At 56.4% G+C, this 25922-nt stretch overlaps 1 protein-coding gene and 1 long non-coding RNA gene across 4 annotated transcripts; one reads left to right on the top strand and one right to left on the bottom strand.

Moving 5' to 3' along the window:
• The first annotated feature begins 673 nt into the window (after positions 1–673).
• TP73 (tumor protein p73) lies at positions 674–25742 on the top strand. Of its 3 annotated transcripts, none has more exons than XM_061450397.1 (14): positions 674–799; positions 3796–3891; positions 4269–4392; positions 9445–9690; positions 20138–20324; positions 20396–20511; positions 20898–21007; positions 21440–21582; positions 22017–22105; positions 22371–22495; positions 22691–22845; positions 22920–23052; positions 23884–23977; positions 25402–25742. In XM_061450397.1, the coding sequence occupies exons 2-14, from the start codon at positions 3833–3835 to the stop codon at positions 25720–25722; spliced, it is 1902 nt and encodes a 633-aa protein (XP_061306381.1). In that variant the 5' UTR covers positions 674–799; positions 3796–3832; the 3' UTR covers positions 25723–25742. The 3 variants fall into 3 exon arrangements, with proteins under 3 accessions (XP_061306381.1, XP_061306380.1, XP_061306382.1); XM_061450396.1 differs by lacking the exon at positions 674–799 and adding an exon at positions 3132–3267; XM_061450398.1 differs by lacking the exons at positions 674–799; positions 23884–23977 and adding an exon at positions 3132–3267 and having other exon boundaries at positions 25402–25547.
• On the bottom strand, positions 13520–18594 carry LOC133267615 (uncharacterized). Its single transcript, XR_009742819.1, has 3 exons — positions 18435–18594; positions 14748–14884; positions 13520–14002 (listed from the first exon to the last, which is right to left on the bottom strand). It is a non-coding gene; the product is annotated as an uncharacterized LOC133267615 (long non-coding RNA).
• Positions 25743–25922: the final 180 nt, after the last annotated feature.

The raw sequence follows: 25922 nt of genomic DNA, 5'->3' as shown, positions 1-25922 counted from the left end.
CACGGGCAGGACCCCTTCCACTGGAGCAGCTTGCTCCAAGCCCCTGTGTCCAACCTGGCCTTGAGCACTGCCAGGGATGGGGCAGCCACAGCTTCTCTGGGCACCCTGTGCCAGCGCCTCAGCACCCTCACAGGGAAGAGCTTCTGCCTAAGAGCTCATCTCGGTCTCCCCTCTATCTTCTGAGTATGCCCAACGCACATAACTAGAGTCTCATTACTGATGGGTCTTGATCAGAAACACTCAATCTTCATCCGCTGCCACTCTATGCGTATCTTGTCAGGCCAGTTTTCCCACAGTGTGGTGGGACCTTGCTGATCCCCCGACCGGGCTGCCCCGGTCCTCCGAGAGCCCAGTGCTGACGAGCCGGTCACGTTGACCAGCACAGGCACAGAACCAGCTCAGCCCATCAGTGTGGCGAGAGGAAGAGCCTCCTTCGGGGTCAGCCCACATCGAGTCTCCTTCCCCGCTCCTTCGCTGCTAAAGCCCAGCCTCGGGCGCAGTGCTGCGGGGGGCTGCCGGAGCCCCGACAGCCGGAGTCACTTTGGTGACCAGCTTAATTCCCGGGCACGCTTGGCTGAGCATTCCCCACCCCCTTGCAACTGCCTCCTACTCCAGGAAGGAGCGCGCAAGCTTTTGCCTCACTTTTCACATAGCTTTCAGCAGCTCCAATGTCATTGCCTAGGCGACCAGGACGCTACTTGATTGTAGGGCAGTAAATAACATAGATCCTCAATCCCAGGCTGCTCTTGCCCGCGGGAGACCTCCAGGGGAACTCGAAGCGCTTGGGGAGCCAGAGCAGGTAGGAGGAAAAACGTGACAAAAGGGAATCCCTTGCTGTTTGTGTGCGGGAGTTACTCGGCACGACCCTCTCGAGTGTTGCTAATGCAACTGGAAGATGATTTGTGGCTGCGTTGCTTTGTAGGCTAGTTCTGCGGTATTAAAGTGTTGTGGGAAGTTTGTTCCCAAGTGCCTTAGATCTGGGGTTAAAGCATTTGTGGAGTAAAAATGGGCCATGGGAATGGGAAAGGCAGAGGTGGGGATGGGTATGACAGGATGCTGAGTTGGGTCCTTCCACATGGCTGATGCTCAGTGGCAGGCAGGGAGGATGGCTTGGCTGGTTTCGCCTCCTGCCCATCAATGAGTCTGATTGAGTTGTTTTGTATCAAAAATCCTGCTCTCTCCTTGGAAAGAAAATTGACAGGAAACTGCTGGATCCCAAAGAGGGCTCCTGACATCCAAGCGTGCTGCACTGCAGGGAAACTTGCTCATTCTCGGTTGCTTTTACAAGCCTTGCTTTGCAGTGGGAATTCAACAATGAATGAGCGATAGCACAGGGTAGTGTTGGCACCTCAGGAGTTTGCAAACATGAAGTTATTTGCTGTGGGCTGGAGGAACCGGATGGGTCTCCTTGTGTGGAGGAGATGAGAAGGTCCAGGAGCCAATGCACAGCCATCACGCAATACACAGAAGCTCAGTGTGGGAGTTGGGAATGGCTCTCACAAGTCATCTTCTTCTCTTAGGATGGGCAAGAGTCTTTAAGAATTAGGCATAGCCTCATTATACAGGGTCTATGCATTTATCTCCCTTTAAGGTGGCTGCAAAATGCTGTCACATTTTGTTGCTGGTTTTTAGAGTGGCAGGATAGTGGTGAATAGGTTATTGTCAGGTGAAACGGGAAGGGACAGTTCTAGGTGCCTAAAATTGAGGCTTAAAGTTAATGGTGAGAGCAAAGATGCTCTTCCTAGAGAGCACAGAAACTGAGCTCCAGGCATTGCTCTCAGCAAGGCTGTAACCCCCACATCACGCCTGTGGTACCTTCACCTTCTTATAGTGATGCAAAAAGGGAGTCAGTTTATACTAATTCTAAGAATATTTTCAGACTCTGTGGTCAAACCCGTGGGTTGAATGAACCTGTGGTTGAATATATGTGAGCTCATCTGCTCTGCTCCCCCAGAGAGCTGTTCTCCCATCTCTGGAACCAGTGGGAATTCAAAGGGAAGTTCCTGGACACACCTGCAGCCCCCATAGTGGCAGCCCCTGCCCGGGTGCTAAGCCCCATGGAGCAGAGGTGGCGGACTGCCTCTCCCCAGGCTTTGTCTTACTACTCCCAGCCGGGTTTTCCTATGTGCAACTTCCCTGCAATGCTCTGACCAGCAACAGAGGGAAGCAGCAACCCAGGGAATGCTGGAGCTGCATTGGGAAGCCGGTGGATAGCGGCTCTCCCAATGAAACCAAGCGAGATCACGCCAGCAGCCTGCAATAAAGCCGGTGTGCATCCTGCTGCAGGCAGCTGTCCCCATGCAGCCACGCCGAGCACCCTTTCCTCAAAGAGAGCTTCACTTTAAGAAGCAGCTTTTGGTCTCTGGAGGTGTCGAATCCTCCTGGTGTGGGTTTGGCTTGAGCTCTGTGGCAGAAGTCGGGGTGATAACTCCAACCTGGCGCTGGGAAGCTGGTGACATCAGGGAGCTGACACAGTTATGGCAGAGGGGAAGAGCCTCCAAATGGATCCGAGGGGCTGGAAGAGGCTGGGGCACCTGTGGAGCTCTGCCACTGCTGCTGTGTTTAGCCCCGGGTTAGTCACTGTAGGCACTGGGGAGGTAATTACACCCAGGCCATCTAGCACTGCTTCTTTAGCAATGTGGAAATAGGCTCTTCCCAGTCACCTTTAATTCAGCTGTGCCACAGGGTCTCCCTCCTCTCCTTCTCATCCTTCTGCTGGACATCCCCATAGGAGTGATTTCCCAGTTTCCCTGGATGTGAATGCCTCCTTCCTTCCCTGCATAACAGGACTCTAACCAGCACCTTCTTTTAGGGTAAATTACAGTCATTGGCACCTTGGGGAACCCTGTTTGAAAGCCTTTTGTGACTCTGTCAGCCCAGACACCCATCTGCCAGGCTGGCATCCTCGCGGCGAGATGCTTTCCCAGGATGTGCGATGACCACGGCAGCAGGGCTGTGCTTTAACATCGACAGCCCGAGCTTCTCTTTGTCCCGTGGCTTTCAGAGCTGGAGCGTGCTGCGACACTGGCCTGGCTTTGCAAGCGCCGCTGGTGCTTTGAAAGTGAAAGGGAACCTCCAAAACGCCCTTAAAATAGTCAGATCTTTTTTCCTTTTGACAAGGAGGGCGGCTGCGTGGTTAGAGCTGGTGTCACCCATCGTGACCACGCAGCCGGGGCGGTGCGGAGCTGCTCTGTGCCGAAGGGAAAGGCCTGGCTCCTTCCTGAAGCTCCTGCTGCCTTAGGGCAGGGAAAGCAGCATGGAAGCAGGGTAAGGCCACCCGCAGGCAGCTCTAGGCTTTTCCTTTTCCCACAGCGGATGTGCAGGTCCTTTCTCTGTCGCACATGGGACGGGGAGGGGTGGGAGGACACCAGGCTTTCACTGGTAGCTATTTCAGCCCCTGTGGCCACCCGGTCCCCGTCTGACTCAGAAGGACCCGAGCACCACTCAGGCAGAAAGCGCTGCCCTCGCGCTCGGCGGCTCGAGCCCCGCGAGCAGGAAGTCCTCAGGCTTTCACTATTAGATGTCGGGACGGAGTTGAAAGGAGGTGCTCACGCTGGCCTGGGGAAGAGGAGCAGCCTCAGAGTGCACATCCACGTCAGCCGGGGCAGGGGAGAGGTCCCGCTGCTCCCAGGGAGCGGGTAAGGGAGGAGGAGGAGGATGGTTGCGTGGCGGGGCAGAGGAAGGCAGCGCAGGGTCAAGATGGCTCCGAGCCATGTGCGAGGTGGGAAGCTCCTGCCCGTGCGGACGTGAGGCGGCATGCTCAGCTCTAACCTCGCTGTGTCTCCTTGCTCCTAGAGTGGTTTATCCTCTGTCAGACTCCCCCTCCGGGAAGATGTCCCAGTCCTCGCCCGCTGATGAAGGCACAACGTTTGAGCACCTCTGGAGCACGCTGTAAGTGATGGCCGATGGTTTGCCTTGAGGTGTATTGGGAGCAGAAGTGGCCTTGGCTCTGCAATCCGTGTCAGTACATATCGTTACTGTAGCCCGAGGTGAGACGGGTGTCTTTATCATGCTCCACTTTCCCCATTCATCTTTGCACACTGAGAATTTTGCTCCCCAACTCTGATCTCCATGCTCAGACCGTTCCGTTTGCCGGAGCACTGGTGATGACAGGCAGCTCAAATTCCATGGAGCATGTATGTCCTGAAAGCAGCGGATGGAGGAGAAGTTGGGAAGGGGCCGAGGGCCGAGGGAACGGCAGGCTGCTGGTGGTGGTGTGGGCTGTGCTGGTGAGCCGAGGGCTGACTGTGCCATTCCCTCTTCTGCAGGGAGCCAGACAGCACCTACTTTGACCTCCCTCCATCCAACCACGCCAGCAGCAATGAGGTCTCCAACCGCACGGAGGTCACGATGGATGTCTTCCAGATGAGGAGCATGAATGACTCGGTCATGGTGAGTGTGCTCAGGCTGCACGAGAGGGAGAAGCATCAAGCAAGCTGGATTTCCCCGCAGTGGGCTGGGGGCTCTGGGGTAGGAAGTGGGATGTTGCTGGTTCATAAACCACACACAAGCAGTACAGTTGCAGCGCTGCTGGTGGTGGTGCACAGCTGATAACCTGTGACTGCAGCTGGATGATGCAGGGGGCAAACAGTGGTTACTTGTGAAGAGATAAGACAGCTGCATGCAGCAGCAGGGGCTCCGTGCTACAATGGCAGTGAAGCTTTGGTACCTTGGGAGCAAGGGTACCCTGTGAAGCTTGGGACAGGAGGGGAGTGTGACTCACTCTGGTACAAACATGCTGCGCAGTGAAAGCCATTTGCAAGCGGAGCTGCTGGAGGGGCATTTGTGCTCCCGACACCCAGCTCTGCTCCCACCGTCATCCCCTTCCCTGCCGGGAATCTGGTGGGCCTCCCTCTGAGGCAGAGGGTTTGACAAGCGCAGCGGACGCGTGAGACTCCCAGGTCACTCGCTGTGTTCAGTGCCGGGAGCAGCGCTGCCTCCCGGGAGCATCCCTGAAGCGGCTCCGGCCGTTGGCTGCATCTCCCTCCAGAAGGGCTCCTTTTCCCTCCTCTCCAGCTTTGCATCCCCTCCCCCAGTCCCTTTTCCCTCGCTTTCCACTCGTTTTCCCTCCCTTTCCCTGGCTTTGCCTGCAGGGGCAGGAGCCTGGCAGCGGGATCAGGTGGAGGTGGTGGTGCTAATTGGGAGCTGCCCCTCGCTGAGCTTGCTCCTGCTGCAACCACAGTGAGCCCAGGCCAGCACTGGCCTCGCAGGGCACTGAGCACAGGCAGCTCCTGATCCTTGTTAGGGATAATGAGCCATAGAAAACGTTTACACCGGCCCCGTGGTGTTCCCGGTGGAGCCTTGTTCAGCTCTCGCTGGCTGACACGTGTGGAAAGAAAAGCAGAGATAACGGGATGCCACCTGCCTGAAAGGAAGGCAGGACACGGGAGCTGTGGTGGGGGCTCCGTGCGGTGAGCCCGCTGCTCCCGGTGGCAATGAGCACATCACCCAAATGCTCCAAGAGCTGCCCTGTGTGATGCTCCCTGCATGGGCACTGCCTTGCTCCTGAAAGCCTACTTCAGGGTCCTGCAGGAGGAGATGCTGTAATTAAAGATGGGAACAGTTCCTCAGCCACCCTTTTGCTTAGAGATGCCAACTACAGAGCTGGTAGTTTGTGCAGAGCTTTATGTATGACACTGCTGTGGACCTCCTTGTATGTGGGTGATGTACGCTGGTTCCACCTTCCAGATATGCCACTCAACTCAGGTCTGGATGAAGGGAACACTGTTCCCCGTCTGCCTCGAGCTGGAAGGAAATCTGTCTGGTCACTCCATCTATCTTTATCCATCCATCCATCCATCCATCCATCCATCCATCCATCCATCCATCCATATATCTATCCGTATCTGTCTAGATATCTATCTAAACATCTATCCCTATGTACCCATATCTATCCTTACCTATCCCTATCTAAACATCTAAATAGGGATAGCTCCGTATCTCTGAGATATGGAGCTGTCTTAGAGTCACTGCATCATCTGGTCAATGCAAATGCAGCCGACTCCGTCTGTTGGTAACAGGCTCTGGCAAAATGGGTTTCCAGGCCAGCTCAGCTGGAAGCAGCTTTCCAGCCAGGAGTCAGGTTGGATGCTGGAGCTGGACCCCCGCTCTCCCTGCAGTGGGAATGGTTGGTATCGCCCGGTCCATCACTGGGCAAGCTGGGGCCTGCCCTGTGCTTTAATGAATAGTCATGAGGGACAGAAGGGGTGGGCCCCGTTTTGTTGTTGGATGCAGCTAGTTGACAGAACTAAGGGAGATGAAAAAGGCAAAAGAGCCTACAGTTGGCTGCACTCGGGTGGCCAGCGCAGCATCCCTGGCACTGCCGCTCCGGCCCTGCTCCGGCGCTCCCTCCTTCCGCCTGCCTTCCTGCCCCGACCCCATGACTCCCGTGGCAGGACGCTTCCCAGCGCCCCGTGAGCCCCGAGACAACTAAAATGCTGTACGTTAGCGACCCGATGCAGCATTACACCACGGTAGGTGCTCCTTGTTGTTAATGGGGTTTCTCTTGCTTTATTGGAATCACCCTGTGCCGAGTGCAGGCTCCAGCTGGGATGCACCAAGGGCTTGTCCTGGTGCGAGCCTTTCCCCATCCCATGGCTGTCATGAATAATGAGCTGTATCCCTGTGGGATGCTGCAGCTCTGGTGGCTTGGTCGGGTTCCTCTCTTGCTTTGCCCAGGATGGTGCTTGCAGAGCCCAAGGCGTGATTTCAAGCTCCAGTGTGAAGGGATGCAGGCTCCTTCACTGCAGACAGGAGCAGCATCAGCCTGAGCATCCACTCAAGGAGTGCCCTTGCACCACAAGCACCAGTTTGTCTTTCACTGGGGACCTCCTGGGCCAAGCCATCAGCATTATTGTGGCCCTAGGCGGGCTTTCTGCCCTGCTTTGGAGCCTTTGGGAGGCAGAGGAAACGGTACCTGTGCTGCGGGCGATCCGATTTCAGCCCTGTCCTCCAGCGCTGAGGTTGCTTTCCCAGGCAGGAGGGTTTGAGTCTGCTCTCTGGCATTATGGAAGTTAGATACGGGCAGAGACACAGCTGGAGGTAGAACAGAGCAGTGCTGTGCTTCCTGACCAGGAATTCCGTCATTCCTCCTGTTTGTCCTATGTCTGTTGGTCCGAAGCACCGGGATCATTTCGCAGGGTAGTGCTGTGCTTGGGATGTTGTTGCTGCAGCCATGTGAACGTTTATCTGCGTGTGTGGATGAGCATACCTGTGTGGATGTGTATTCACAGACACTCAAGCCCTGCGTTGGGTTTGCTGACACAGACACACGAACGCTCTCACTTTCCCTTTCTCTTTTAGGGGACTGTTTCCAAAATGTAGTCAATTTTTCAAACAATCCTGTTGTTTTTCCTGCACCTGCCTGGGCAGGTCTGTGCCGGTGGATTTCCAAAGCCCGGGATTAGGGACATTGGTCCTTGCTTTATGGTGGTGAGGATCCCGGCTGGGGTGGCCAGCCCGACTTGTCGAGGAGATGCTCTGAGTCTTGTATCTCCTTCATGCATGAAGTGGTCACCGTTTTTCCCAAGGGAAGGCTCCCATACAGAGGTTGGGATGCTCTTGGATATACGAGGATGGTGCTGCAGGTCCCCTGGTTTGCTCATCCTGTGCAGAGCATTTACCCTCTGTTTGGTTCATTCCTAACACAGGCACATGGCAGGGCACAGGGTGTGTGTGCAGCCAGGTCCCCGCAGCCCTTCCCTGCTCCTAGGAGAACAAACCAGCTCGATTGGGATACTCTGGGGTTATCTAGGCTGTGGATCAACCCCAGTGAGCAGCAAGCCCTTTTCCCATTGCTGTTCTCTCCCTGCTCCATGCCTGAGCTTCTCTTCCCGAGGATGACTTGGCTGCAGCTTCCCAGCTGGACAACAAGGGATTTCCATGGGTGTTTTGAACACCCATTTTGCCAGAGTTTCTCACCTGGGATTGTGGATAGTTTGAATGGGGGGGGCTTGTTTTCAGCTGGGTTATTTATAGGGCGGCGAGAAGGAAAAGAGGGGTTTACGCACATATTTTAGGGGAGAAGATGGCTGTATCTGTGTAAGAACAAGCCGGATCTTGCTCAGCATTCCTCCGGTTAGTCACAGGCTCCAACGACCTTGGGAGAGATGCAGACAACAGGAGAGCTTCCCTGCAGAAGGCTGAGTGCCTTTAAACCATCAGACATCGCAGACGGTTGGGTGAGGTTGGGATCCCAAGTTAAAACACGTCTCTTGATTCCTGAGCCGTGAGCCCTTCGCGGGGGAAGGCAGGTGGCAGAGTGGGATGGCCGGCCCCAAACCGCCCCCCTGGAGCGCTCGGATCCCGGAGCTGCCAGTGCTGGGTGCTGCGGGGAGAGGGAATGACGAGGATCAGTGCAGTGGCCACTGCACGTGGTCATTGCAGAGCCCAGGCTGCATGGGTCTGCTTGGAAATGCTGCAGATTTTGGGGGGAAACCCATCCCTATTGCTCTGAGAAACAATTACATTTGTGATTTTGGGGTTTTATAGTAATTTATTTCCCTACTATAGAAAAAAGAAGTGGTTTTTTTTTTAGTTTGATTGAGGAGAGATTCAGGCTGCTTGAGCCATGCGGCTCTTGAGAGAGCACTTTAGCTTAGGCTGTGCCTGCAGGTAAAACTGCTGCCACTTTACTGGAAGACTCTGACAGTGACTGTTCAGAAGGGGAATAGGAAAACTAAATAGCAAAAGGTCAGGATTTAGCCCAGCAGGTCTGGAATAAGAGCCAGAACCAGCCCAAAGAGGCACGTTTGCCGAGTGACCTGCCTGCATCGCAGCTACTTTGTAGGTTTGAGGTTTTCCCCAAATTAGACCTGCCTGGGTGGAAGCTGCTGACAGCAAACATCCCATGTGGGGAGCATCACCCAAACCACCATTCAGAGCCGGCTCTGCAGAGGGAAACGCTTCCAGAGGTGCCCTGTGTGTGCACATGCGACACGGGAATGCACGCGGGAGGTGGATGGAGGCAGCTCCTGCCTCAGTTGGTCGCAGTGGGAATGATGCCTCACCCAGGGTGGGCGGTCATCCTCCTCCTCATCCTCCCTGACCCTCGCTGCTGGGATGGCAGCACCCATCCTGTGTTCAGGACGCAGGACGGGGCCATCTCTCCCACCCCGCAGCCGCTGGACATCTCCCACAGCATCCCTGCCTGGTCCCCTATGGCAGAACCCATGCTAGAGCCCGGGAATCTCAGCTCCTCGCTGCCTCCCATGAGGATGGAGCGAGTGGAAGGGGATGGTTTAAGCTTATCGAGGTCACCCCTCGCACAAGTGGTGACCTGTCCAAAGCCCCAAGCGACCCTTAGGGGTGTTCCACCGGGCTCCCGCACTGTCCCTTTAAGGAGGCTGTAACAGGACACCCGGAGCGCAGCACCGTGGTGAGGTTCCATGTCTCAAACTGGCTGGTGTTTTCTTTTTTCCCTCCTCCCCTTTTCCCTTCCTCCAGTCCCAGTTCAATTTGCTGAACAACAGCATGGATCAGAGCATCGGCAGCAGAGCAGCCTCCACCAGCCCCTACAGCTCCGAGCACACCTCCAATGTCCCAACGCATTCGCCCTACTCGCAGCCCAGCTCTACCTTCGACGCCATGTCCCCAGCTCCCGTCATCCCCTCCAACACTGACTACCCTGGTCCCCACCACTTTGAGGTGACCTTCCAGCAATCCAGCACCGCCAAGTCGGCCACCTGGACAGTAAGTTGTTGCATGTCTTCTTGCCTTCGCTAGGGAGATGCTTGCCATGCCCCCAGCGTTTTCAGCTCGCACACAACTGAATGTCTTGGTGGTGATTTGCAGTGGGATGCAGAGGGTTTGGTTGCATGGGGTGGATGCAGGATGCAGCCACTGTCCAGTGGGGACCTCACTTGCACGGGCTCCCCTGGAAAGCAAAAGGTGCAGTTAGCATCAGTGCTTGCTTTCAGCGATGCTCTCCAAAAGGGCTGTGAACAGCGGTTTGAATGTAACTTTTCTCACAGCAATTCCCTAAACTGAAGGTGAACATCCCTGAAAATCATAAAGTGGGAGAATCCCGGGGAAATACCTGCCTCGTTCTCATGGTGCTTCCCTACCGCTGTCAGAGGCGCAGCAGTGGGTGAGAGGGAGCTTTGCTCGCAACCACTGTCACCAATCTCAGCTTTGCCGTAAATTGTTGCTTGTCATTTACAATCCTTTTTCCTCTCGTGTCAGAAGAGTGACTTAACCCCTGCGAGTCGTGGCACAGTGACTGTAGGTGTTTAATCACGGAGGGATCGCTGCCCGGCGCCGCGACCGGCGCGCAGCAGCGCGGTCCTCGGGAGCGGGGCTGGTCCCCGTCCGTGCAGTCCCCTGCACATCAGGGACACAGGATCCGGGCAGAATGAACGGGGACTGCTTTGCTTTTTGTGGTCCTAAACTCACATCCCGGCTCCTGACTCAGGGGTTTCCGCCGGGGCTGTGGTTTGACACTATCATGAATCAAGCAGAGGGGACCAGGAGAGATAGATGAGCCCGGGGGGTGCTGGCGGCTTGGACTTTGGAAGCTGATGTGTTGAATTGCCAAGATGGTCCTTGCCGCGGCAGACAGAAAGTGTCCCTGGATGATTTCATGCTGGCAGATCCCGGGCTGCGCCTGCTGGGTGCTGCTCTGCTCACTGCTGCCGGCGCAGCACAGGGGGCTGCCCGGTGTCATGGAGAGGGTGCAGGGGGGACAGGCTATGGCGGTGGGTCTGTGACAACCGCAGGCAGGCAGAGTGGGCAAGGCAGCAGGGAGCTGAGGTCTGAATGCAGCCCAGTCCCTGGCTGGGACAGCAGAGCAGGTTCCCGGTGTCCAAGGCTGGAGCATCACGGCTTCACTGCTGAGTTGTGCTGACCCGGCGGCTGGGACCAGCTCTGTGATTAAACACGACTTGTCCTCATAGGAGCGGTTGTCCTCACTCTTTTCCTCTGTCTTTCCTTGAAGATGCTGCTAAAGGATGCATTTCTTAAGGTATTTAGTAAATAGGTGCTCAGGGTCGGATGTGATTCCAGCCCAATTCCATCCTTACCAGGGGTAACTCACTTCAGGTAACAGTGAAGCTGCACAGGACCTGTCAAGGGAAAGGAGGCATTCATGTGCCACAAAAACAGCCAAATGGAAACTGAACCCACAAAGTCTTGTCTCAGTTCTCCCTGGGTAGAAGCAGGAGGACTGGAAAGGGTCTAATGTGAGATTGCCACTGTTTCCAGCTACTGGCACTGGGGAGATGGCTACGGGATGGAGCAGACACAGCTATGGGCAGGACACCCTCAGACAGCGAGACAGGGGGTACCCACACGTGTCAAAAGACATAGAGAACACCTACTAAAGGTATGCTCTGTGCTCACTGTAATTACCAGTAGGGAAATACCCTTCTCTCCTGCCAGATGATGCTTGTTGCAGCTGCAGGGAGCAAACTGAACAAGCCACTAAGGTCTTTCTGGGCAGTTATCCCCCGAAGAGCAGAGGGTTGTGCCCCAGAGGCAGGTTTAATGCTTGGCAAAGCAGTCAGAGATGTGTAGACCCTGCACTGCAAGGCAGGGCTGATGGAACGTCCCCCAGGAGAGGGCTGCCTGCAGGACTGGCACCATTCAGCCCGCATGTCACTGCAGTGGAGCTGAGCCTTGTGAACAGACGTGGGTCAGCAGCATCTTGCACCTTGAAGAGTACAGGGGATGTTTCGCTTGCAAAAGGAATTCCTGCAGGAGTGCTGATGGTGCAGAGCGCCCGGCTCACCATGTAAAGAGTGGTCCTGCTCGGTGACAGCCAGATTCACTGCATGTCCTCCTGGCTGAGGGCTGCCACAGCCATGCAGCTGCATGTTCTGTGCTGGAAGATGAGCTGCTGCCTTTCTCCTGATCACCTTGAGCTCTGCACTGTCACTGCCATGCTTGGAAGCCTGTCCTGGTTAAATGGAGAAAGGAATTCAGCAGGAAACCATCTGTTCTGTATTGCCAGTCCATGTACAAACGATGATGTACCTACGCAGTGTGATTCCACAGAAGCGACGTGTAGCAGCGTACAAGTAAGACTAGGAAAGCTGTTGGGAAATGCAGGCACTTGGGAAGGAGAGTTAAGTGTGCGGTGAGTAAGGCTGGGGCCAGCAACATCTGACAGCTCAGGGATGCTGCAGCCACGGGTATCAGAATTAACCATCTCGGTGTGCTGAAGGACACGCATGGTTTCATTCAACACTTTGGAAGAATCCAGGCTGACTCCTCATCCATAGCTGGGGAAGCCTCACAGCTCTTGAACAAGATTAACTGCACCGAGCGATGCGCACCAGGACCATTGAAGTGTTGAACAGGGATTCAATGACGCCACCCAGCCAAGCAGCAGTGGGAGCCCTTCACCCTGAGGAAGACCCTGCCAGCCCGGCAGCTCCAAAGGCCTCCTGCAGTCTGGGATTGGATCATGGAGAATCAGCCAAGGAGCGGACAGCTGGAGCAGAGGCAATGCCCAGCCAAACAGTTTGGTGCGGGTCGTCAAATGACTTGGCATCAGCTTTGGTGGATGGAAGCGAGTAGCCCAATAGACTGCTGGTTTTGAAGGGTCCTGACCAAATCCCTCTGGGAAACACAGCGTTATCCATTCTCCCATGCTGAGGGAAGGAGGCTTATGGCCAGAGACCATCAGGAGATGAGCTGGCTGCATGGTGGCTCGCTCTGCAGCGCCTGGGCAGGGGGAACTGAGCATCATGGAGCTCCCTGCCCTCCCATGCACATGCAGCTCTCGTGTCCATGCTCCAAACCCTCTGCTGCCAAAACAGAAAAGGTCTGGGAGGGAGATCCAAGGAAGATGAAAGATTTGGAGCAGATGAAGGGTGATACCAGAAACATTCTGCGTGAAAGGTCTCCATGAGAAGAGTAAGGGTGGCTCGATCGCAGCCTGCAGGAGATGTTTTCTGATAGCAGGCAGCTCTTTAATCTAATAGCAGAAAGCATAATGAGATCCAGTGCTTGGAAGCTGAAGCCAGGCAAATTCAGACTAGAAACAAGGTGGAATTTTTTTAGCAGGGAGGATAATTAACCATAGGCACAATTTACCAAGGAATGCAGCGAATTCTCCAACTCCTGAAGTATTCAAATGAAGAGCCCGCATATCTCGCAAAAGATAAGCTGTACTTCAGGCAGACTCTGCAGGCTCCATGCAAAATGAGTAGGCAGGGACCAGCAGTGTAGGGAATGGAACCAGAGGATCATCATCTGTTCTCTGTAGCCTTACACCACTGAGTTTCTACATTAGGAAATAGGAAAATGGAGAAGAGGTGAAGCTTTCGGACAGGGCTTTGGGGTCACATCACCCGAACCGGGTCTGCCCTTGCAGAGATGGGTGACATCCCGACTCCGAGCACCTCACGTCATCCCGAATCCTGACCCAAAGCAGCAGCGCTGCAGGAAGGCCCCCCCCGGCCGCCTCCACCTCCCTGCTCCTTTTTAATGGCCCCTTCACCAGCAGAGAGCCACGGGCAGGAAACGCTGACAATAAGGTTTTCCCTGTGGGTTGGAGGCCGTGCTCCGGCGGGAGGGAGGACCGGGAGCTGCGGCGCGGCAAGACGGGGCACGCCGGCATCTGCCGGTCTGCTGGGAGCTCGCAGGACTCCCGGGTCCCCGGAGCTGCCCGTGCACGCTGGAGCTGCGAGCCCAGCCCGGCTGCTTCCTCGCGGGCAGCCCCTGGCCACGCCGGCCAGCTGGTAACTGATGGGTAATTAGGACTGTTCGCAAGTGGGGTGCGCGGCGCATCCCGGCGCCCTCCCCTCTAAGAGGCTCTCGGTGTGCCAGAGCCGGCAGAAGCGTTAATGGGGTCTTTGGCCTCCCGTGGCCTGGCTGAAAAAGGATGTGGGGAATGGAGCCCCCCGCGTGGGGCAGCTGCCCGGGCTCGCACAGAGACCCTGGGGCTGGGGGGAGAGGGACAAACCTCTGAGCTGAGCAGACAGGGGGTCCATGAAGCCAGGGATAAGCATAGAGGGGTCCCCATCCAGGGTTCTGCCTGCTGCCTGTGGGAGCAAATAGCCTGCAATGGAAAGGATGGAGAGGTTCAGAGAGGAGGTGAGGTGCTCCCGCTGCAATGGAGCACCCATCACCCACAGCAAACCAGTCACCCACAGCAAACCAATCACCCACAGCATCCCAGTGCTTGGCCAGTGGGAAACTGTCATGCTGACCTGGGTCCAGCAGCTCCACTGATCTTGCAGCTGGAGTGTGGGTACTGGGGGAGCTGAAATGCTTTGTCTGATGCAAACTGAATGAGGAAGGTGGGAATAACTGGTGTGGCAGGAGGTAGGTTCTCCCTTGGTCACTTGTTGGGGTAAAGGGGGTTGTAAACAGGAAGGCAAGACCTTTAGCAGCACCTACAGAAAACAAGCCCCTCTCTCTGGCACTTTACCGTGTTTTAGGGAGGTCCCCATCCAACAGCAGCAGGCTGGGGATGAGCAGGGGGATGCGTAGTGCGGCACAGAGCCACAAACATCTTTGGTTGCACCCTGGTGGCTGGGCAGAAGAGCGTGGCTGTTTTGGTGTGCCAGGAGTAGGAAAGCAGCCTCAGCATCAGCGCGCTCCAGGCCCATTGAAGCCAGCCCACTGGAGGCTTTCCACCAGCTTTCACAGGGCGTGGATGAGGCTCCGGGAGCTCCAGACACAATGGAATTAAGGAAAAAAAAAGGCAAAGGAATTCGGTGTGCGATGTTCCAACACGATCCCGCTATCAGCTCCACTATCTCGAACGTTTATGGTATGCACAGGTCAAGGGAACGACTTACTGGCAACTGCTGCTCCAGTGGGAAGGCAGCGCTCACCTACAGAAGTGGGAGAGGATGTACCAGGGAAATGGGGCTGCTCTGGCCGGCTCCTCTCCACTTGGATCCACACCATGCAGGGGATGTAGGGACTGAGGGACCTGCTGGAGGGACTGAGATAGTGAATAGGCTGCAGGAGGAAATACATATCTGTGCTATCACAAGTAACAGCCCCACCAAGGCCTTTGGGAGGAGATGTGGCTGCATCCCATGCCACACATTCCTGGGAAGTCTAAAGGATGGGGAGAGACGGATGCTGCGTGTGCCCCCTGCAAACCACGCTCTCTGCCTGTGCCCACTGCAGGCAGGGCTGTAAAGAAGCAGAAGCAGCTCCCTGCTGCTTGCCAGGGATGCTGCGGGTGGTGCTGATCTCCCCCAGGTCCAGGTCTTGCCATTGTGGCTTTTGTATTTAGTTTCCCAAGCCCAACTCAGCCTCTTCTTCCCTCCCAGCTTGCTCCCTGTATCCAATCTTGATAACACAGCACGGAATAACTGCCTTGCTGGATGAGAGGGACCTCCAGCACCGGCTTGGTCAGGGGACCCGAGTATCCAGACACACAGAAGGAGTCAGACTTACTAGAAGAGATTAAACCAAGCTCCGCGTGTGCCAGCGCTGGCTGGTTGCTCGGTGACTAAGAACGGCTGGGATCCTGGCTGGCAGTTATTGTAAGGATGTGCACACCGGGGAAGGAAGGGAGAGCACTCCTTTGGGGGTGAGCAAAGGGATTGTAATTAGCAGTAATAGCACGATAATAAAGGTAGAAGAATGTAGGCTGGAGCACACAAGGCTTCTCTTGCTGTGTCTGCTCCAGTGGCAGCCCCAAGGCATCACTGGTGGCCCCACTGTGTTGCCTGCAGGTGGCACCCAAGTTGTCACCACCATGGTGCAGGCACTGCCAACATTGGGCAGCCAGGGTTGGGGCATCCCTTAGAGCTGCTCTGGAGCAGCATCTCTGCTGCCCAGCCCCTCACATGGCTCAGGCAGCACCGCATGCTCTTGGGCATCAGTGATGCTCTGGCTGTGCTCTCGTAGTAAAGGAGGCACAGAGGAGCTTTGGGAAGAATTTCCAGCTCAGTGAGAAGTTCCAGAGGCCGGTGATTAAAAACTGGTTATTAAAGAGAAATTAGAGAGAAGAAAGGCCGAGCTGTGCAGCCGGCATGTCTTCAGGATCTGTCGTAACAGATTCGTCCGAGCCGGTTAACGGTATTTGCGGTTTGCAAGATGCTACATGTCTGAGTGAGATGACAGACACGTTATTATCACCTCTCGGCTCCGATCTGTCCGAACCTGTCCCAGGATGCAGCTCCGCAGCTGCTTGCTGGGGAGCACAAGGAAATTAGCAGCCGGAGGCAGCACTTTTCTTCTCTCTCTCTTGCCAGGCTAGTGGCTTTATTGGGATCCATTGACTGCAGTCCTGGACACGTCTTGAGTAGAGCTAATGAGGAGACTGGAATGTAGGAGAGGAGGAGGAGGCTGGTAGGGAGGAGGGGGGAGGATTTGTGGAAAAAGTAATTGTTGAGCAAATCATTTCCTTCAAGAGGGAAAGGAGGACTTGGCTGCGGCCCTCCCGGAGCAGGCAAGTCTGGACGCCTCAGTGTCAACAGTTGAAGATAAATAAGATTTTATCAGCTCCGAATCTGTTGGGACACATCCTCGTAGCGGTTCTGCTGCCCAGGGAGGGCTGGGGGAGATGGACGTTGCCAGTCGGTCTTCCCACACGGAAGATTCGGGTTGTGAGGCTGTCAGCATCCATAGGGAAAACCCATGGCTATGGGTCCATAGTGCAGTGGCCTCTTTTGGAGTGGGTGCTAAGGGTGCATCACAGCTCGCATCAGCCATCGTGAATCATTGTGGGGCATCGGCGCATTTGGATCTTGTGATGTGTGAAGCCCTTCCTTGGATGCAGCAGTGGCAGTGCAGGATTACCTTGGCAAGCCCCTGCAGTGCCCGGTTGCACCACGGGCTCTTATTTCCCATTACTGGTGCAGCGCGGTCTCTGTCTCACCCAAGTAGTAGCTGCATTTCAAACACAGAGGTGAAAGAAACCCCATCTAAAGACACTTTGGGGTACCACATCCCTAGAGAAACAGAGGTTGATGCTGATTTACTGCTGGTGTTTAAACAATCTGGCTTTTCCAGTTATTCCTAGCGCTCTGGACTTGCACTGCAGGACAGATCACAGGAGCAGGGAAGGGACAGTGATGGAGCTGGTGTTCTTTCACCCCAGCAGATGAGGGCTGGCGCTGAAAGCTGCCCAACTACAGAGAAACCCAGGGGAACAAATGTGCTGCAAGTTTATGTGGGCTTCAGGCAGATTGCGCAGTGCTGTTACTGCTCTTTGACACAGACCCAGCACCCACAAGCCACACGAGCAATGAACCTCTTGTGCTCTGCAAACGGGCATTAACAGACGCTCTCTGGCTTTTTCTACGGGCAGAGATGACCTTGGCAATAACGTAACTGGGGCACAGATGCTAACGGCCCAAAGGGTAGAGCAGGACCTGAAAATACAGACAGGAGGTGCCCAGGGCAGAACGTAGCCAAGCTCTTCTGTAGGTGTGAAAGAAGTCCTGGGGCTGAGGTCTGGATGTGCTGATGCCCCAGCGCTGGGAAGTGTTCATGTGCAGCTGGTTTTAAGAGGTCAGCTCATCCAAACACCATGGAACAGGCAGGATACGAGTGAGCAGCCTGCAAAGCATCAGTAAAGCACGTTGTGCAGCACAGCACTGCTCAGGGATGCCCACATGGAGGGGGATTAGGAATACAGATAAGCACGTAGGAGCAGAGGCTCTCTGCCCAGTGCCCGAGCAGGCCATGCGTTTTGCTGTCCCCTATGGAAAGCATACGCTGCCAATGGCTTTTCCTTGGCTGGGGATGCTGAGCCTCCTCCTGGGATCCTGAGAACATCCTGCTTGGTGGCCATGGACAGGCTGGGTCCACGGGACCAGGAGCACTGCCGCACAGGGCACAGCCCTGACTTTGCTCGCCCAAGTTATCAGCACCGAGTTCCTTAAAAGAATCGTTTGTTATTGTGGAAGGATCTTTGAAGGCAACCCCGGAGCTGTTAAGACACGATAAGGTTATCAGTGGAGGCATGCCTGCGTTGAGCGGCAGCCTTTCCCCCTGCGGGGCAATCGCTCTGCTATTTAACAGAGATTTATCCATGTCATAACATGGTATAATGAGAGAATTTGTTACCAAAGAACTTGCCATAATGCACCTCTGCTCTTCCAGAGCAGTTAGATTTCCCAGGCATGTCGAGGGCTGCCCGGGAATGTCTACATGAAAGGATCCTTTGACAGGAGTTGTCAGTATTTTAACACCTGGCAAGGAAGAGCCCCCCTCCGAATAACCCTTGTTTTGCCATGTGGGCTCCTCAAACGAGGGTGTTCAGCCCCCGTTGCGCTGTGGGTGAGCAGCTTACCTGGGCCATGGCCGAGAGCTTCCTTCCTCCAGCCAGGCAGAGGGGAGCAACTGCCTCCCAAGCAGAGCCCGTGCTTCCAGCTCCAGCACAGCCCTCTTGGAGATGCAGGATGGCGCCCAGGAACCCAACCTGGCCATGGAGTCATCAGGTTCCAAGGCAAAACACGGGTATTTCAGTTAATGGCGATGTTTCTAAGCATCCCTTCTCCCTGGGCAAGTCCACATACCTCCCACGCTGAGGGTGATTTCTTGCTGCCAGATTGAGCTCCTTGTATAGCTCCTGATTGCAGCCTCTAATGACCACAGCATCTTCCTGCCCTCTCTAGTGCTGGGCAGGCTCTGCCCACTGCCTTATCCCTCTGGGAGGCAATACCAGCATTTGACCACCCTCACTGCTGCAGTTTGCCTTGGCAGAAGCTTCTCCCCTTATATCCTCCCTACAGAGACCACCTGGAAATGGTTTATCTCGTTTCCCCCTTCAGCTGCTCCCCGGGGGTGGGGAGCTCATCCAGACCTGCAGGCTCCATGGGAGCCTACAGCAAGGGCAGTGAGGCCAGGAGGCACAGCTCCCTCCTGCCGGCTGGGCTCGGGGCATTGGGAAGACAAGGGATGCACCACTGTGTCAGCCCCACAGCACCCTCCCGGTGCGGCGCTGAGCCCTGCTTCAGCATCCCCTGATCCCAAAGAGGGGGGCAGCAGGAGCCTCGCTGTCCCCTGCCCACCTGTATTCGGGTGGCTCGGGACAAGCGTTAACATCCCAGCAGTACCCTGCACGGTGGTATTTTTTTGGCAGCGGGAATCTCGTTGTGGGGATGAGATAAAATCCTTTGAGCAGGAACATGCCCTGCCATGCAGGGACTGGCTTCTCCCTGTGCGGCAGGGGTGGGCTCCTGTATAGCAAACACATTCCTTGCGAGATGGAAAACAGCGTGGCACCGGCGAGGTGGAAGGGAATCGCACAGCCCCACACCTGGGCGCTGACACACGGGGTTCCTGGAGCTGAGGGACAGGCTCTGCATTCCCCAGCTCTGGAAGCAGGGAGGGTTGGAACGGGCAGGAACCACAGTGTCCCCTTTGCGGCAGCCGCACAGCATCACCTCATGGCCAGGACAATCCCTGCCCGGGCCACACGTGCTCCATAGAACTGAACTCCCAGGCCGTGCACCGTGAGCTGCGGTCCTGTTATTGCCATTAAGCACGAACCCCTCAGGCTGTGGTGCGTTGGTGCCCTCGGTGATCCCAACCCTTGGCTCAGCCAGGACTCGTGTGTGATAATAGACTCAGCGTGATGCTTCCAGTGATGTCTGAAGGGGGTTTATGCTGATTTGCAGCAAGGCTTCCTCCAAGTCTCAGTGGAGTGACTGCTCTGCTCTGCCAGAGCACTTGGGCTGGCTGGGAACCCCTTCCTGCAGCTCCCAGCCCTTGACAGGGAAAGCAGACACGATGCAGCATGGGCAAATACGGTCACATTTAAGTATTTCCAGGGGAAACCCGAATACTGATCCTAGAGAACAGTTACCATGAAGAAAGGCTGAACTTGCTTTGGTCACCATGCCCTATGACTGCAGCAGCAGTTTGCAGTGCTGAGATCCATCATGGAGCCACTGGGGTGATTCTGTGTGTCGGCACCTAGAGCAGCCTTGCCCTGGCACGGTCCCATTCCTAGGAAGGGGGTTTATAACCCTGATTTTAATGTGCCATGTTCATGCTTCACATGGAGCAGTGAGGAAGCAGGAGGTGGGTGGGAGAGGAGAAGAAGGGCTGGAAATGCCTCTCGGTGCAGTGGGACCATCATCTGGAGGCGGACGTGAGCCCCGTGCAGGGAGGAAAGAGAAGGGAGCAGCCGAGGAAGCCGGGGGCAGGCAGGGGAGCATCCACCACCCCATCGAGCCCAGTGCCGCTCGCCCCATGGGCATCTCTTCTTCTGCAGTACTCCCCCCTGCTGAAGAAACTCTACTGCCAGATCGCCAAGACATGTCCCATCCAGATCAAGGTGTCCTCGCCGCCGCCGCCGGGCACCATCATCCGGGCCATGCCCATCTACAAGAAGGCAGAGCACGTCACCGAGGTGGTGAAGCGCTGCCCCAACCACGAGCTCGGCCGCGACTTCAATGATGGTGAGCGCGGCTCTGCCCCTGCGCCGGCACCGGCGCTGCCACGGCCCCTAACACGGAGCTTTGCCTTGCAGGCCAGGCAGCCCCCGCCAGCCACCTCATCCGCGTGGAAGGCAACAACCTCTCCCAGTACGTGGATGACCCCGTGACGGGAAGGCAGAGCGTGATGGTGCCCTATGAGCCTCCACAGGTACCTGCCACCAGGGGATGGGGGGGCAGGACCAGCACCTGCCTCCAGCAGGGATGCTGCTGGTGCTGAGGGTGAAGCTGCTGGTGCTGGGGCTGCTGGGTGGGAGCATCCCACTTGTCCGTGCCCATTTGAGGCCACCCCTGCCTGCCTCCCAAACCATCTGCAGCTCCCAGCCATGGGAAGCATCCGAGAGCATCCCATCCCTGGGAAGTGGGGTGCAAAGAGAGATTCCCCCCCCAGTTCTGCCCTTGGGGGCCTCAGGAACCCTGCAGCCCCTGCACAGTCCCATCTTCTCTCTGGCTTCCCCCAGTGAGGGGCCAGACCCACACCGGGGGTTCCCTCCCTGCGTCCCCATCACTCAGTGCCTGCTTTCCCCTCCCGGGCAGGTGGGGACCGAGTTCACCACCATCCTGTACAACTTCATGTGCAACAGCAGCTGCGTGGGAGGGATGAACAGGAGGCCCATCCTCATCATCATCACCCTGGAGACACGAGAGTGAGTGGCTGTCGGAGCAGGGACGGGCATCCCTCACTGCTGTGGGAGGGCTGGAAACCCTCGGGATGAATCCCCCCCTCCAGGGAGCAACCTCAGGGGAAGGGGATGTGGCAGCCCCAGCACACAGCAGGTAGGAAAAGGGCTGGTACAGAGGGACTGGGGACCAGGCACAGAGGGACTGGGGACCAGGCACAAAGGGACCAGGAACCCAGGCCAGCATCAGCTTTTCTGGCTGCAGCTGGAACCTTCCTCTGGCCAAGGAGCCCGCTGCTGCTGCAGGGCAGCACCCTGGGGATCCATTGCTCCCTGAGCAATCCATTCACACGGAGGGATGGGCAGACCCTGGTTTCCGTGCTGGACCATGATGCGCTGGATGCGCTGTGGTGCACTTCCCAAGCAGAAGCAGGGTCACTGATTCCCCTCTCCTCCCAGCGGCCAGGTCCTAGGGAGGAGATCCTTCGAGGGCCGGATCTGTGCCTGCCCGGGCAGGGACCGCAAGGCTGATGAGGACCATTACCGGGAGCAGCAAGCCCTGAATGAGAGCGCAGCCAAGAACGGCAGCACCAACAAGCGCAGTGAGTCCCTTGCTGGAGAGGGAGGGGGGCTCAGGGAGCTGCTGTGCTGCAGCCCAGGCTCCTGCCAGCACCCACACCCCTTTGTTACTCACATGATGCTTCTGCTTCAACCCCTTTCCCATCCCAAAAATCACTGCGCTCCAGAAGCTTGGGCTCAAGACAACACCCAGCCACAACGCTTTGACCTTCTCGACTAAATCTAAAGTCTCACAACCAGGACCCCCTCCCTCCTGCCCCCAGTGCAAAGCTGTTTGTGCAGGGCTTTCATGTCCCAGAGTATTTGTTCATCATTATCACTACCCAAGGGACATCACCAATGCCAGAACCCAGGTGAACAGCAGCATCCCGCACGGCTCTGGGTGCTGTCCAGATGTGCCAGCTGTGCGCTGCCTCCCAAGGACAGCAAGCCAATGCTTTTCCTCTCTCCTTTCCAGCGTTCAAGCAGAGCCCTCAGGGCATCCCAGCACTAGGGGCTGGCATTAAGAAGCGACGGCACGGGGAGGAAGAGATGTATTATGTGCCTGTAAGTGTTGGTGAGCTGTGCTGGTTTAGAGCTCGGCTTGGATGGGTGGTGAGAAACACCTTGGGGATGTGATGTGGGGCAGGATGGGGATCCTGAGGCACAGGTGATGAGAACAGGGGCAAAAGCATCCATGAATCCATGTGCGAGGCAGTCCCAAATAGCCCCTGGGCACAGAGATGTGGTTGGGTGGAAATAAGGGTCCATGGGGAAGGCTGCTGGGAGGGGTGGGAGCAAGGCGAATCCCTGGGCTTGTTCCGTCCTGCAGGTGCGAGGCCGGGAGAACTTCGAGATCCTGATGAAGATAAAGGAGAGCCTGGAGCTGGTGGAGCTGGTCCCGCAGCAGTTGGTTGACTCCTACCGGCAGCAGCAGCAGCAGCTCCTGCAGAGGCAGTGAGTACCAGACCCTCACTCGTGGCACTGAACCCCCCCCATGGGTGCTGAGCGCTCTGATCGGTGCCTGCAGCCTCAGCAGGGGGTTCCGATCGCCTCTGGGATCATTAGGGTTGGAAAGGGCCCTTTGGAGGTGATGAAGGATGGGGCAGGGTGGCTGCAGGGACCAATCCACCGCTTGGTTCCCACACACAGGACCCAGCTGCAGCCCCCGTCCTCCTACGGCCCCGTCCTTTCACCCATGAACAAGGTCCATGGCGGAGGCATCAACAAGCTGCCCTCGGTGAACCAGCTGGTGGGGCAGCCCGCACAGCACGGCTCCGGCTCCGCGCCCGGCCTCGCACCCATGGGTAAGAGCCTCACCCCACTGCGGCACCACGGGAGCCCCTCACCGTGATGTCTAACGGGTGGTTGTTGTGCCCAGGACCCGGAATGCTGAACAGTCACCCCATGCAGCCCAATGGAGAGATGAATGGGGGCCACGCATCCCAGTCCATGGTGTCTGGATCACACTGCACCCCCCCGCCGCCCTACAACCCTGACCCCAGCCTCGTCAGGTAGGGGAGGCAGCCGGTGCCCTGTCTGTCTTGTCCTCTGATGTTTCTTGCTGTTGTCCCTCCCTCTAACCTTTGGATCTGTGTAGTAACTGGTCAACTGGCCACTGGTCCCAACAGAGAAATCACTGCTCAGGAAACCACGTAGACCATTCTGAGCCCAGAAAGCAAAGCCCAGCTACTGAGCAGTTAGGAAGCCCTATTGCCATCACATACCCCTATCTAGCAAAGCCATCCCTGCTTAATTAAATTTAATTACAATTTAATTACAATTTAATACAAAAATTAAAGGCACCTGAATGAGGCTCTTTTCCTGCACACCAAACTGGCCCACAGCTTTGGGAACTCCCCCCTTCCCCTTCCTTACCAGCAATGCCTGGAAACAGCTCCACGTGGCTTCTTCCCATCAGGAGCACATCAGCAGGCCTGCAGCCGCTTCTTAGTGTGTCGGTCTTCAAACAGACCATGGGTGTTCCGCCGGACGCCCTGCTGGAGCCAGGGATGCTGCATGGGCAGGGTAACCAGAGGTGCACGGTGTGATGCGACACCGCCTCGCTGCCCAAAGCCAAGCCCCAGCCTCCCTCCCAGCAGCTCCATCTCGCCTGAGTCATTCCAAGGACGTTACTGAGCTGAAACCTGATGATCAGGAGGAAAACGTGGGGAGCCTTAGGATCGAACACAACCCCATGCTTCACTCTGATGGTGGTGGCAGCTGAGGGGACCCCCGGGACGGCAGCAGGACCAGTCTGCCACCGCAGCGCTGCCTGGGAGCACAGCTTCTATTGCACTGCTCAGGAGTTAACGCCACTTTTGTCTTCCAACTGTTTTCTGCAGTTTTTTAACAGGATTGGGGTGTCCAAACTGCATCGACTATTTCACCTCCCAGGGCTTACAGAACATTTACCACCTGCAGAACCTATCCATAGAGGTAAATGCTTCGGGGAGATCTGTTCTTACCACTTGTTTCTATCGGCTGCTGGTCTGAAACCCCTTTGAAAGGAAAGGGAGACCTGGGCACCAATGTGCTCACAGCTTTTGTGCCCTGGATTTATCCCTTCCAGTTACACATCCTTTGGGTTTAGTGGTAGCTCAGTCCTTGAGAGCAGCCACAATTGGTCTTCACCATCAGAAGCAAGAAAGGTCCCCAGAGCAGAGCCCAGGTAGATCTGCCCCTAACTCAAAAGAAGGCTGAGGTGCTCAGCACAAAGCCCATGGAGCCAGTGGGAACACCTGCGTTTTAAATCTGATCCAATCCTGCATCTTCCCCTGCTCATCTTTAAGTCAAGAGGGGCTGAAATAAGGGAGTCAAGCCCAGGGCATCTGTATGATGGGAGCTCTGGAATGAAATAGCCCAGGTCAGGCAAAAGCTGCTATGAAAATAGCAATGGGATGCTAAAGGTGCCTGAGCTCGCACAGCCTCAGCTTCTTGGCGCTGACAGCCCCATCAGGGCAACAAGAAGGGAAAAACCCTAAGAACCTGAAACCCCCTGAGCCACAGCAAGCCCCATAAACCCAGCACTGGTGTTTGGGCTGGAACAAAGCTCCTGCCCCATCCCATTTGCCCCCAGGAGCAGGCAGAGCGAGCGATGGGACATGAGGCCATACAAGACACAATGATTTTCCATTAGTAGCTGGGGCCAGTGGTGTGACCTTAGCCTGGTTTGGGACCATTCTCTGAACTAACCCCATGGAGTCTGTGAGCTGTGCAAGGAAACGCCGGGTACGGCCAGAGCGTGTGTGCGAGTCGGTGTGTGTAGTTACTAATCACATACTCACTGTCTCCTGCAGTTAACGCTCCCAAGTCTCTGTGTTTGGCATTAACCTGATCTCTGGCAGCTCTTTGCTCTGACCGTGCTCGTTCTGGTGCAGGGCCTGAGGCTATGGACCTGGCTTGGCTTTACGAGCTCAGCCCATGGCCTCGTAAGCACTGGCTGCTAACTCTGCGTTGGGGCATGACCTGGGCAGGGGCTGCTCCAGCCTCCTGGTCCAGGATCAGAGGAGAATCAAACCTGTGTGAGCAGGCATGAGGATGCTTCACATCCTGCTCTGCAGCCTGGTCCGAAGGAGAGGTCCCGTCCCTCCCATTTCACATCACTTTGATGTGAAGCCAGCCCCGATGCAAAGATTGTGTTGGAGTACCTGGGCCATGGCCACCGGTTACATGAGAAATCGCCTCTGGGGGGATGTGCCATGGGCTTGTCATGACCACAGGGCGTCCAGCCCCACCACCACGGGCACTGGGGGCACTGCGACCACACACCCCAATAAGCACAAGCTGGGGTGTCCGGGCCCCACTCCCATTGGTGCAGCCCCACGTCTCGGAGCTGTGCCTCAGCGCCGCTGTCCTTGCAGGACCTCGGAGCACTGAAGATCCCGGAGCAGTACCGCATGGTCATCTGGCGAGGGCTGCAGGAGCTCAAGCAGAGCCACGACTACGGCGCGCAGCAGCTCCTGCGCTCCAGCAGCAACGCCTCCACCATCTCCATCGGCAGCTCGGGGGAGCTGCAGCGGCAGCGGGTGATGGAGGCCGTGCACTTCCGTGTGCGCCACACCATCACCATCCCCAACCGCGGCGCTGCCGACGACTGGGCAGACTTCGGCTTCGACCTCCCCGACTGCAAATCCCGCAAACAGTCCATAAAGGAGGAATTCACGGAGGGGGAGATCAACTGAGGGGCTCCCGTGAGCCAGAGACCCGGGGCGGGGGGGATGAACCCCGCTGTGAAAGACATTTTCAGCCTTGGGTGGCTGGAGCAGTGTGACGGTGGTGTCTGGAGGGGGACTGCAGCCCTGTGCCACAGCACGGCCCCAGGCGGTGCTGGCTTCGGGGGACGTGATGAGGAGGGCGGCTGACGCCGTCGCAGGATGGAGCA

The sequence above is a fragment of the Pezoporus flaviventris genome, unplaced genomic scaffold (assembly GCF_033815535.1).
Source record: "Pezoporus flaviventris isolate CSIRO_AGI_PZ_B2104156 unplaced genomic scaffold, CSIRO_AGI_Pfla_v1 ptg000009l, whole genome shotgun sequence".
Lineage (NCBI taxonomy): Eukaryota > Metazoa > Chordata > Aves > Psittaciformes > Psittacidae > Pezoporus > Pezoporus flaviventris.
The sequence above is the reverse complement of the archived record's forward strand: the minus strand, read 5'-3'. Positions and strand labels throughout refer to the sequence as shown.